At 44.3% G+C, this 13,719-nt stretch overlaps 1 protein-coding gene across 13 annotated transcripts in view; it reads right to left on the minus strand.

Annotated features, from left to right (window-relative positions):
* Positions 1-13,385, minus strand: part of ubtf (upstream binding transcription factor) — a 75,301-nt gene extending 61,916 nt beyond the window's left edge. For 5 of the 13 annotated variants that reach the window (XM_048560388.2, XM_048560390.2, XM_048560389.2 and 2 more), the window contains exons 1-2: positions 10,953-11,217; positions 9,703-9,793 (exon numbers count right to left, since the gene is read on the minus strand). In XM_048560388.2, coding sequence (XP_048416345.1) covers positions 9,703-9,757 — 55 coding nt within the window. In that variant the 5' untranslated portion in view covers positions 9,758-9,793; positions 10,953-11,217. Of the gene's footprint in view, positions 1-9,702; positions 9,794-10,952; positions 11,218-11,360; positions 11,381-11,470; positions 11,491-11,542; positions 11,868-12,232 lie in introns of those variants that run through there. The other 8 variants (XM_048560392.2, XM_048560391.2, XM_048560382.2 and 5 more) reach the window with 7 other exon arrangements.
* Positions 13,386-13,719: the final 334 nt, after the last annotated feature.

The raw sequence follows: 13,719 nt of genomic DNA on the forward strand, positions 1-13,719 counted from the left end.
AGATCTTTTAGTTAAATACTCCATTCCTTCTTTCCCAAAAAGATCTGCTTTACATAGTCGGCATTAGGCCCTTTAACTGTCCATTAAGCTTACCCAGTCTTAGAGTATTTTATATTTCTTACCATTTGTTAGCATATTTCAAGACTGTGTTCCCTGTACTAGGATTCAAGGCATTTATATCTAGTTAGAAAAAAAAATGGACCAAGGATGGGCCAAGGTCAACAGTTTTAGAATCTGATCAACATTTATTGACCTGAAATTTGAACATGGCTCAAATACATTTTTATACAATATATTTGACCTTATGAAAAAAAAATGGGGTTTGTATACCCCAAGGTGTCAACAAACGATGGTCAGTGCCAATGTATGCGGCAGTGTATGTTTAAAAATGCACTTATGTAAATACTGGAGTGGTGTTGATTGGGAGAGGGAAAGACGGGATCCTCAATTTGAATTTAAGTTTAAGGTGCCTAGTGCAAGTGCAGGAATAATTGACTGGTCTTGGGTCTTGACTGGTTGGTGTATCCTGTGCATTCATGGGAACTGGCATCTGTGACAGGCAGGTGTCGATATTTCAAATAGCAATGATCATAGCATGTTAACAGTGCATTTCAGCTCTTTTGGCCAGACCTCAAGGTGAAGTTCCCCAAGTTATTATGGCTTCAGGCGAAATACGTTAAATCGAGCAACTCCCCTACTTATTCAGTTACCCCTTGGTTGATCATAAGATTAACTTGTACAGAAACACCTTGTGAATGCCTTTCTCCAAGGCCAAATGGCTTTTTTGAAAGGATTCAATAGGGCTCTCTCAACAAAAGAATTAACTTATTCATCTCTAAAATAAGAATTAATCAAACACAATTAGAAATGTAAAATCCAATCAAAAAGTGGATCAGTTTAAAGAGTAAATACCGTGGCTGTCACAAAGTGGATACTACCGATAACTCAACAGCAGGGCTAACGGTCAATTTTAAGACTCTTGGCCTTTCAGTTGATTGCAATTCCTTTGTTCTGGTTTCTTTCAACAGTGAGATGGCTGACAGCACTTGGCTTTATTTCCCTTTCTTTACCTGCAGGGCAGAAATGTTTTAACAGCTGTTCTCAAAGCTGTAACCTTTGTTAGTCCACACTCTTAGGTGGTCAAGTCACTAACACACACCAATCAGGGTTGAAGTTCACTTATACCCCCTGCCTGTGTAATACAGGAGGAGCAAATGCGCCTCTTATCCAGCCTCTCACTTTTACTCAACCATCATGTTCAGGTCTGCAACACTCACCGGAATGAGAGTTCAACTAGTAATGCATTTCGCCCTTTGAAACTTCTGGCCATCTCCAACTTGACCATCTTTATTCTACACAGGAACATTATAAGGTTAATGCATACAGGACCAAAACAGCTTGACCACCTTACATTCTATAGTCCTTGCAGCTATGACAGTGATGAAACATTTCTGTTGTCCGACTTTGAATAGCTGTATAACTTTAATGGTTTTTCCGTCGGGAGGCCTAAGATCAGGTATGTTCCACAGGGATTGGGGCTGGATCCACTTTTCCTTGTCATTCACATAAAATCAGTTAAATGAATATATAGAAGGCATGTTTCATAGGGGTATCACCAAAATTGGTGGTAGAGTGGACAGTTAATAAAATTATTTAAGATTACAAAGAGAACTTGATCAATTGGGTCAATGGGCCGAGGAGGGGCAGAGAGTGTCTAATTTTGATAAATGCCAGGTATTGCATTTTGGTAAAACAAACAAGGGTAGAACTTACACAATTAAAAGATGGATCTTGTACAGTGTTGTGGAACAGAGACACCTAGGGGTTCACGTCCATAACGCTTAGAAATTTGTATCACAGGTAGACAGGGTGGTTAGAATGACATTTAGCACACTTACCTTCTTTGTTCAGACCTTTGACTACAGAAGTTGGGATGTCATGTGGAGGCTTACAGAACATTGGGGGAGGCCTCTTCTGGAGTACTGTCCCTGGTTCTAGTCAGCCTGTTACAGGATGCAGATTAAGCTGGATATGGCTCAGAAAAGATTTACCAGGATGCTGCCAGTAATGGAGAGTTTGAAATATAAAAGTGGTCAAGAAAGACTGGGGTGTCTTTCATGGAACAGAGGGGGTTGAGGGGTGGCCTTGTGGAGATTTATAAGGTTGTGAGGGGTACAGATAAAGTGAATGGCAAGTGTCATTTTGCCTTGAGTAGGGGAATTCAAGACTAGGGCATATTTTTGAGGACAAATATTTAAAGAAGACATCAGGGGTAATTTTTTTAAATATACAGAACAGTTAGTGTGGAATGAATTGCCAGAGGTGTGATGGATGTGGGTACAGTTACATTTCTGAACAGAATTTGACATTTTTAGCACAAGACCCATCCAACCAGGTGTGAAGAAACCTCCATTGATTTTGATTTCCACTTGTGTAACAGGCGTCCCGTATTGAAATTGAAAGACGTCAGCTGTAATCATCAAGCACAACAATAGCCAGTCAGCACATACAGCCGACCACATCATGGAAACCTGCTTTAGCAGAGTGGTGGTGTGCGTGCGCGTGGGGGGGGGGGGGGGGGGGGGGGGGGGGGGGGGGGGAGCGGAGGAAGAGGAGTATGATTCGCACTGCAGAACTGGAGGAATTGCTCTCTGTGCCTCTCAAAAGGCCAAAGCACCTGTCAACAACACAAACGAGAAAAACATCTCTACACCAGGAACTTTGGTTATCCACATTATTTGTTAGCATCCTCAGCTGTATGTCAATCATCAACTGTGGTCTCAAATCTTTGCATTATAAAACCTTTAAAACTGTACATTCTTTTCATCTTCCTTGAGTCCTTGGTGCTACCCTTTTGACATTGAACTTCCATGCTTGAGGTTGCATCTTTATGTATCCACAGAGTCTGTTGTTAACAAAATTTGTCACTTTAACTCAAGAAAACCTTACAATTGATTCCTTATTGATGCTACGTATAGGAGGTAACTTTTTAAATTAGATACACAGTCTGATGCTAATAAACATACCCGCGTTATAGACAGAAGTTGGCACAAGGGTACACACGAGAGCCAGACACGTGTGCATGCACGATTCAACCTTGCATTTTCTTTTAAAACTTGTTCACAGCATGCTATCATTAGTCAAGTCAGTATTTATTGCCCAGGAGGGATGGGGAGATGCCACCTTCAACCTTTGCAGACCAAAAAACATAGGTCCTTGCTAACAGCATTATAAAACAGTGTTTTTCATGGACGGTAGGAACTGCAGATGCTGGAGACTCTGAGATAATAAGGTGTAGAGCTGGATGAACACAGCAGGCCAAGCAGCAGAGGAGCAGAAAGGAGGGCATTTCTAGGCCCGAAACATCAGCCTTCCTGCTGCTTGGCTTGCTGTGTTCATCCAGTCTTACACCTTGTTATCTCTGTAAAACAGTTTCAAGATTCTGACACAGCGACAATCTAAGTACCGTGGCAAATTTCCAAATGAGGACGACGTGTGGCTTCAAGAGAAAATTGCAGGTGCTGGCGGTCAAATATCATCTGCCCTCACCCTTCCAAGTGACAGGCATTGGGGCCCTTTAGGCTACTGTCAAAGCCGCAACGTATGCGGGTACTTAGAGATGTCACAGAGTGCCACATCTGTACATCAAGGGTGAAGGATGCATGTCAATGATGACGGATGGAGTGCTAATCTGTGCTTTGAAGACTAACACCAGGAAAAAGCACTGTCAAAGATACATCCATTCAGGCAAGTGGAGAATATTCCATCTCACTGCTAACTAGTGTCTGGAAAATGGAAGAGTGGATTTGGAATGACAGGAGGCCTGCAGAATTCCAAGCTTCTGTAGCCACTGTATTTATATGGCAGGTCCACTTCAGTTCCTGATCATTTTTAATCCCCAGGATATTGACAGGATGGGAATTCAGTGACAGTAATGTCACAATGTCATGGGGAGCTGGGTAGATTTTTTTCCTGATGGAGATATCCATTGTCTGGCCTTTAGGCGTCTATTGTGCTACACTTCAGCTTAAGCCAAAATCTGAATAGGTCTTGCTGTATATTGACACCACATGCTTTGGTATCTGAGCTATTAGTGGTGAACGTGCAAACATCATTGTACATGCCTATTTTGAGCATACAAGGGAATGCCATTAATCAATTCACTCCAGATGGCTCAGAGGACATTACCCCAAGAAACTGTGTTGATGCTCTGGGTATGACATGATGGACCTCCAAAACTAACATTATTGTTTTGTGTACGACATGTGACTCTGCCTAACCTAGATTTATCAACAGTTGTACTTCTTTCTCTAAAGGCACTGATAGTCATTCATTATATTTTATTTAAAACAAAATATCAACATCGTCATGATTTCCACTAGATTCCCTGCCTTATCCCAGTGGACCCTGCCTCAACTATCTTATTCACTCATGAAAGCCCTGTTTAAAGGCGATGATTCAGGAAGGGGTGGTGTTGGAGATTGTACGTGGAGCCGACTGCATTAAAATAATTTCAGTCTTGGGCATAAAATTAAAGCATCCCAAACCCTAGATCACGATGGCATCCAAATGGGTTATCCAGGCTCCTGCCAGGCAAAAATCTAACTAGCCAATTTAGTTTGTAACTATTGTTACCATTCAATAAAACTACATTTTATTGTTAAGTACCCATCCTTGTTAAAACTCAAAGTTGCTCATCCTCTCTATCACCTAACCAACAGGCCCTTAAAACCCAGAGCAGAAAGTAGATTTAGTGATAGCACTCTGGCCCCAACCACAAGCTACCAATAGTTGGCCCAGGATACAAAATTTACTATTTTCTTGTATTACCACATACTCATATTCCCTCCTGAACCTCCAAAGCTTATTTTTAAAGTGTCCAATTATTTTGTTAGAAGTCATCCACACAAGTGTTTTTAATTTTCAGTTCAGTTTTAATCTGTTTATTCATGAGCACTATATTACCATGAGCCCACTTAACTGTACTTAACCATACTTGCACATATCACCAGCTCACATTGCTGGATGTCAACCTCATTGCTAAGGTTCCTGTTTTGTTCATTTGAACAAACTCCATTACTGAACACTGCCTTTTTCTGGTTCATCTTTGATTTGCAATGGTTTGTTCCAATAAAAGCAATAATGCCATGAGGTAGCACCAAGTGTTGGCCTCAATACCTATTGTTCAGCTCCACTTTCTAGATTATGGTGGACAAAGAAATTTTGATCTAAGAAACCTCTTCTGACTACAGTATAAAGTTTTCCCCACTACAAATTTATGGGTGAGGTTTATCCCAGTCTGTCCTCTAACTCAGCCATTATTGTTGTTTTTTGGCTTATCTTTAGTTCTCCAGTACTCCTAGAATACAGACGGCCCATAATATCTGAAGCATTTTCCTTCTTCCCCTTTTCCAATCCACATGCATTCGCTGAAATTTAGTCTTATCAAACAGTGTGACAAAGCAGCATTTAAGCCTGAGTCTTTTTCATCAGAATGGACATCACTGTCATGGCCAGCAGATGCTGGCCATCACTACTTGCCATTTAAGTGGTGGGAAGTAGTGGCTTGAATTACTGCAGTTTGTATGATACAAGTGTATACGCTGGGATTGGTCCCTGAAGTTGTGCTAATTTTCTTATTCTTCATTCCTTTTTAATTTGTTCATTGGACGTCACCGTCACTGGCTAGACAAAGATTCCTTGCCCATCCCCAATGGCCCTGGAGAAGCTGGTAGAAACATACAAGATAGGAGCAGGAGGAAGCCATTCAGCCCTTCGAGCCTGCTCTGCCATTCTTCACAATCATGCCTGATCGCCCAACTCAATAGCTTAATCCTGCCTTCTCCCTACCTTTGACCTCATTTGCCCCAACCCCTTGAATATATTCAATATGTTGGCATCAACTACTTCCTGTGGTAATGAATTTCACAGGCTCACCACTCTCTGGGTAAAGAAATGTTTCCTTGTTTCTGTCCTAAATCATCTACTCTGAATCCTCATACTGCGACCCCTGGTTCTGGACACACCCACCACCGGGAATATCCTCCCTGAATCTACCCCGTCCAGTCTTGTTAGAGACATATAAAAATTCTGAGAGGTGAATTTCCCTCCTGGGCCACTCTCAGTCTTTGGTCTGTAGGCGCAATTGATGCTACTAGGAGCAGGATTTTAATTCAACAATAGTGAAGGAACAGTGACATATTTCCAAATCAGGATGTTGTGAGGCTTGATGGGAAACTTCAGGTGGTGGCATTCCCATGGATTTGCTGAATTTTTCCTTCTACATGATTGATGTTGCAGGTTCCAGTTAACACTCTCCATCCTGTAGATGGTATATACCGTTACCACGAAACATTGGTGAAACAAGTTAACGATTGAAGGCAGTATATGGACTACCAGTCAAGTGGGTTGCTTTGCCCTGGATGACATCAAATCTTCAGAGTCATTGGAACTGCACCCATTCAGGCAAATGGGGAGAATGCCATCATATCTCCTGACTTGTGCCTTGTAGATGGAGGACAGACACTGGGGAGATTGGAAGGGAAAAATCACTCACTGTAGAACTTGAATCTCTGGTCTGTTCATGAAGCTACAGTATTGATATAGCCAGTACAATTCAGTTTCTAGTCAATGATAACCCCAGTATGTTCATAATGAGGAAGTTCAGTCATGATAAAACCACTGAAAGATTTGCATCTATGGTTAGATTCTTTATTGCTGGAGATGGTCATTGTCTGATTCGTGCAAGATGCGAATGTTATTTGTGCTCATCAGCTCAAGATGTCATCAAGGCTTTGCTACATATGACCATGGTCTGCTTCAGTATCAGAACATGTACTATCATCAGCAGACATCCTTACGTATCATCACCTTAGCACTGATCGTAGATCATTGGTGAAGTAACTGAAAGTGGCTGGATGCTGAGAAATCCCTGCTGTGATATCCTGGGCTTATTAGATGAGGAATTTTTTTTGACTACCTTAGTAATCCAATCCGAGGTCCTAATTCAAAAACAGTTGAACATCATCCTTTTATTGGACTGGAAATGTCAACAATCAATCAGACATTGCTGGAATGCAGGTAACAATTCTGAAGCAACCCAAAGATTTGCATAATGCTCAAAATCAGTAATTTATCTACTAGCAAAACAAACTTGTTTTGTGCAGTGAAAACTGATGCATTGTATATATAGCAGGAATAAGTTACTTTGTGTGACATTAAACCTCTAGCATGGCTGGGACTTGTGGGGTCTTTGGAGAATGCGATTGTTGAGCAAGGTATGCTAAACTGTAACATTTCCACATAGCGGTATCTAATGAGATAGCATTGAGCATACTGAATACAAAGTGATAGAGAGATTGCATCACAATAGTGGGTATCATTCACTACACTTGTTCACATACTTTCCATGGACTATGTTGATTTGACATCCAAAACAACACATGCAGGATCTGGGATCAAAAAGTGCAAGCAACTTTTCATCTGTGAAATTCCTGAATTTCACCAAGACATACAACCTGAATTAAAAGTCGAACTTAAAACATTTAATTCAACACCAAACCCTGTACGAAATGAAAGGGCAAAGAAAGGAATAAGACAATGAAAATGTTTTTATGTTTTTCCAAAACCTGAAGGAATGAGACATCAAACTATCAGAGCTAGACAGCTTATTGAATAGTAATCTTACCAGACTGACAGAAGAAATGTTCAAGTTTTCTTCATTGGACACCAGATCAGAAGCACAGATAGCCATGCATTTGTGCAATTCAGAAGGACCATTTATATGTTGTGCAAGTATAGAAACTTCATACATTTGGTGGTTCAATGACAAGTCAGATATGGTATGGAGAAGCCACCACAAAGAGCAGGAAAACTCAGATAGCAACTTCCACGTTTAGCTGTATGGTGTGCTTCATTAGAAGCTGCCATGGTAAGCACCAACAACATTACTGTCACTTTTACTGCAAATTCCAAGTTAATATTTTGTGCACCATTCAATTCCACTTAACTGGTGAGTTGATGGCAATCAGGAGGATATAAAATAAACTTGGCACATTTTAAGATCGACACCAAATCATGAGAAGCTCATAACACTCATCTTCTTACTTGAGGTTCAAACCCGCTCAAATTACCATCCTGTTGTTTTCTTCCTCAGGAGTGAAAAAGATTTGGAGTTAACATTTCCAAGATACCATGGCTGCCATTAGAAGACTGGCCAGAAGTTATACCAATGTGCTGGGACACTTAGGATTTGAGTTTGTTAATGGCATACATATTTATGGCCATGGCTTTTGGCTTAGGAAACTCTGTCTAAACTCAATCTAAATAAACTGATGTGTCTCAACATGGAGGGCTGGGGGGACGAGGGCCTTTTCAGCTACTTAGGATGTCTAATATAAGCATTCCTCACTAGTTTGGCTCTAGGCTCATGGCACAAAGGTGTTTTTTCAAAATTCATTTTGGACACCAAAGCAGAATGTTCTCAGCCTCATTTGTTAAAGAAATGTACTTTGTATTTGGTACCTTCCAGAAGTAATAAATCCCTTGCACTCAATACCTTCTTTGACCTGAACAGTACTGTCTTCTGAAATAATGGAGTGGGATACAAGCACTTATAGTAGGATGTTTTAATTTTGTTTTTGTGTGGGATGCCTGTAATGAAACATGTATTCCAAAATGTACTACAACCACATATACTGAAAGAAGGAGCTGTTAAGTAAATATGTATATTATGCTTATCAGTTATTAGAAGGAACCAACTGCAGCAGGGCCTTGAGGTCAGGTGTAAGCAATGATTAAACTGGGAGAATGATGAAACTAGAGGCAGTCTGACCAAAGGCACGGCCCCCAAAACTCCCCAAACATTTTTGAAGCAGAAGTCAAATTTTTTTAAAGTTTACAAAACTTCAAGATTTCTTGTAAAGGTAATCAGTCTGCATCTGGATAAGCAGTAATTTTAAAAATGCTGGAAATACTATGTTCAGCTAGTATATGTGGAGGAGAGAAGGCAGTCACTATTTCACCTCAACTTTCAACAGAACACAACTTGCACTCTTTATTTCTCAGACTTCCAGCACCGAGTATGTTTTCAGAGAATCATTTGTACTTTAACTATGTAATGAAATAGATTGCACATAATGTAGGACTGCTGCAATATAGCAAATACGTGGAGCATAAATACAATTTGATACAATCCTTATTGCTCTACCTAAATAAAAATGATTAATATATTCCTTCCATCATTTTAGATATAAACAAAAAAATCTCAGCTCTTACCTTTTTCTGTCCTATACAGTTCTGTAGAGATTTCCCACTTGATATTCCAAACCAAGACTTTACCAAGGTCATAAATGTGGCTATTGTACCCCAGGTACTTTCAGCTCATTACTTTTATGAATATTGCTTTATTGATAACTAATTAGTGTGGTGATTTGGTGTGCGAAGAGAAATTTCACATTAATTGTCCACATACTGCCTATTTTCTACACAGAGCGACAGTCAGTGGCAGACCTCAACACCATCTGAAGTAGTGTCGTCTGGGCCCGAAACGTCAGTTTTCCTGCTCGGCCGGCTGTGTTCATCCAGCTCTACACCTTGTTATCTCAATACCACTGAATGAGTGTGTAATTAACTATTTGTTGGGAGAAAATAAAGATTCCCCGGGGGCTTTTCAGTTCACTGCGTACCCTCCAGTCAACTCACCTTCTTTTGCATCACTCAGCTCCACAGTGCCAGACATGGCTGTCTCCCCGTTCATGCTGCTCCACACACTTTACTGTTTGAATTCAACTACCTGATGGAGCAGACGAGACCAAGATTAGACAGAGGAGCTTTAGCTGCAAACAGGCATGCAACCCACCCCCACACACGCTGCAAGATGTGCGCTTCTGTGGCATGTCAGTCAAACACCCTCCGCCCCATGCTTACGTTCTCTACCTCCCTCCCTCCCACCCCCATGCGTCTTCTCCACCTCCCTTCCCTCACAGGGACGGTAAAAAGCTGCGAGCAGCTGCGGCTTTGTTGCTTGCGGGAGAAGTCGCGTAGTCGCAGGCGGGCCGGGGTGGGGGGTGCAGAAGGATTTGGTGGGAGCAGAGAAGAGGGAGGGGGAGTGAAATAGAGGGGTGAACAGAACTGGGGAACCAGCGCCAAAGCAGCGGCTGGAGCAGGGAGTAGTACCGCCTCTGGTTAAGGAGGGAGGGGATGAAAGAGACGCAGGCGGCAGCAAAGAGCGACAAGCGTCTCTCTCTCGCACATTCCCTGCGTGTGTCCTCCACCCAGCCCCGCAAAGAAAAACAACTCCCTCCCTGCTTCTATGCATCAGGCTGGAGGCTCCCAAGGTCAGCAGCAGCTTTCACTCCCCCCACCCCAAACGCCAATCCAAGGCAGCGAGTCTTCCCCCACCCCCCCACCCCCAGGGCTCCAGCCCTCCCCGCCCGCTGCCCTGCACCGGAGCGCGGCTGCAGTCTGTCCCAGACATGGCGCCCCAGTTCCGGCTGCAATGAGCTCGGGCACGGCCATGTTACAGAATACACCATGATCTTTCTCTGGGAAAAAAAACACAAGTTACCAGATTTTTAAATGCAGAAAAACTCGGTGGTGGGGAGATGATTTTGAAAATATTGCATTTGATAAAATTTTATTTTCAAACAAATTCAAGCGGACCAGCGAAACCTCCAAAAACCGAAATAGAGAATTTAGTACGTTCTCCCCAATGGGCTCTCGGTTTGTCCCTAGCCTTGGGGAAGGAAAGGGTGAATGCAGTCCTGCTTGGATTCTGATCCGCCATGTGAGTGTTGCAGCCCGGCTTAGAGCGCGGCACAAACCCCGCCACAAAAACACAACCCTTCCCCCCCGCCACCACCACCCACCAAAAATAAATGCAAGCCCAGCCTCACCTTTCGAAAACGTTTTTTTAAAAAAAAAGTCCACCGCAGGAAAGAAAAAATACTTACCGTCCTTCTCTTCCGAAGATTTTTAATAAAAAATAAAATCTGGGCGAGCCCCGAGCTAAAGAAGAGACTGCAACGAGAAGATCCGCAGAGAGAAAAGGAGGTGGAGTAGGAGGGAGGGGGGGAGGAAAAGAATTGGAAAGAAAGAGAGAGAGATCCAGCGAGCTAAAGGCGATTGATGAGCGGTCCGAGTCGGTGGGGGCAGCCCGGGAACCTCGCACTGCGCTCGGGAGAGAGAGCGGATGGAAAATGGGAGGCGAGCGAAGGGGAGTGGGTTGGAAAGGGGGGGGGGTGGTGGTAGTGGAGGAGGGGAGGGGGGGGATAGAGAAGCCGCCAGAGACAAAAGGGGCCGGAACCGAGAGGGAGAGTGAATCCGAGACAGCTTGCCCTGGCGCGGCTACTCGAACCAACCAGCTTCCTGCTGCTGGCGACGAGAGGCGGCTCCACGGCGCGACCGTGTCGGCGCAGCCCAGCGCCGAGTCCTCACTGTGTCTGGATGCAGCCCAGCGCCGAGCTCTTACCGTGTCCGGGTAAAACCCAGTGCCGAGCCCTCTCCCTGTGCCCGAGTATAACCCAGAACCGAACCCTCTTACTTTCCCTCGTGAGTCCGAGTACAGCCCAACGCCGAGCCCTCTGCCCGAGTACAGCCCAGCACCGAGTCCTCACTCTCTTTCCGTGTCCGGGTAAAACTCGGCGTCGAGCCCTCTCTCTCGTCTGAGTACAGCCCAACGTGCAGCCCTCTCTTACTCTTGTCTCAACACAGCCTAGTGCCGAGCCCTCTCTCAATCTGGACACAGCCCAGCGCCGAATACCCTCGTGTGTGTGTGGGGGACTGGGTAGAGCCCAACGCCGATCTTTCTGGGCAGAGCCCAGCGCTGAGTCCCTACTCTGTCTCGCCAGAGTCCCAGCGTGGATTCTTCCCTCCCCCCTTCTTCCCTCCCTCCCTCTTGTCGGCACAGCCCAGTGTAGATCCCCTTCGCCTTCTATGTGCGTGTGTCGGCACAGCCCAGCAGAGATCCCCTTCACCCTCCCTCTGTCGGCACAGCCCAGACAGATTCCCCTTTTGCCTTGTGTGTGTCGGCACAGCCCAGCGCGGATCTCCTTCACCCTCCCGCCGTCTACACTCTGCCGGCCGGAACTCACGCACTGCTTTAAAATGTGGTTTCTTTTTGGAAAAAATTCTCCACCACTATCCATTTCTCTTTAGTTAGTAAAAGAATTGAAAGGGATAGGAAAAAGATACAAGGAAATATCTTAATCGAGGGGAAAGTAAAAGCCCTTACCGTTCCGTCTATCGAAAAAAAACACAAGGGAAGCTCGCTCTGAACCTTCGCCAGATCCGCGGCGCTGGCCCCGGGCGTGGACGCTTTCTAGTCCCCGTTGAGAGCCGGCATGCTTCGCGATACTTCCGACCTCTCCAATCCCCTTTTTCCGGATCAGCTCCTTCCCCCATCCCCCTGCTCTCCTCCGACTTGTTCTGCTGTTGTCAGCCGCCCTGTATTCAGCCCGTCTCTCGTAGCAGAAGCGGTATGCTACTGTGTGCGTGTGTTTTGGCGAAACGATGTATATGTCCAGCGGAGGAAGAGAAACACCATCCCTCTTCCTTCATATTTTTTCGTCTTTCAAGGCAATAAAATATCTTCTCCAACAAGACGCGAAGTTTTTTTTTAAAACAGGGCGAGGGTGAAGGTGAAGTTTGTTGCTATTTGAGTTGGTGAGAGGAAAGAATTGCGGTTAAAATGAACTGAAAAGGCCGCTTCTCTCGCCCCAAGAGCGGCAGCAAAGCCGAGAGAGTGCTGTTTGTTGCCCGGACTAATTGCTAGTGTTAAATAGTTGTAGTGAAGTGCAGCGCTTACACATAGAATATTGAGCCCGAGCTTTCTTTGCTACATTTTTATTTAATTTCCAACTCCACCTTTGTTGTCCCGCGCGTCATCCCCGGTCCAACCAATGGAGATGAAAATTGCCTGAAATAAATTAATGAATTTCCACAGTATGGGGCGGGAAATTTTAAAGGGAAGGGTAATATGGGGGGGGGTGTGGATTTTATATTGGAAGTTACCCTTTTTTCGCCCGAGGCTCACCAAGGCAATGCCAGATCGTTGAAATGAGAAGGGTACGTCCGCGCAGTCATGGGGTCTCAATCCCAGGATTTAGACACGAAAACTTTCCCCCAAACCCCGGACTCGGTTGTGGTAATCCCAAGACCCGTTGGCTTGTGTGGACATTTTGCGACGGCGACGTATGGTAAGGGAAAAAAAACGGATCCGATCTCAGTCGCGTTGCATGAGTCCCCGACGAAATCTTCCTGCTCCCAAGTCTAAAAGTTGGGGCTAGTCTTCAGGCTCGGGCGAGTGCTCTGAATGGTTGTCTCGCATTGTAACTACATCGATATAAGTTATGTCGCAAGACTGAGCTGGTGGTGGTGGGGAGACCAGACCGAGGGAAACCTGAAACAAGGCTTTTGGTTGGGAACGGAGGAGTTTCCGCGCACCTGTCTATCACAGCCTTGGTGCCTCCTGCTGTTGTGACGATTTAATGGGGAGGTTTCCACTGAGCCTAGCCCCTTTGGAAGCTGATATTCTGCATATTTGTTACAAGGAGAGTGCATTTTAAGCGACGAGCAATAGCCAAGTTCCACTCGTGAATTACACCCGGGGCAGATTTACAGCTCTTCAGTGGAAACAAGACTTTAATTATATGATTGATAATTTTGCAGTTTGTGTCATCAGCATTTTCCGCCATGCAGGATTCTTGCAGTTTGTGTTGA

This window comes from Stegostoma tigrinum, chromosome 31 (assembly GCF_030684315.1).
Source record: "Stegostoma tigrinum isolate sSteTig4 chromosome 31, sSteTig4.hap1, whole genome shotgun sequence".
In the NCBI taxonomy this organism is placed as follows: domain Eukaryota; kingdom Metazoa; phylum Chordata; class Chondrichthyes; order Orectolobiformes; family Stegostomatidae; genus Stegostoma; species Stegostoma tigrinum.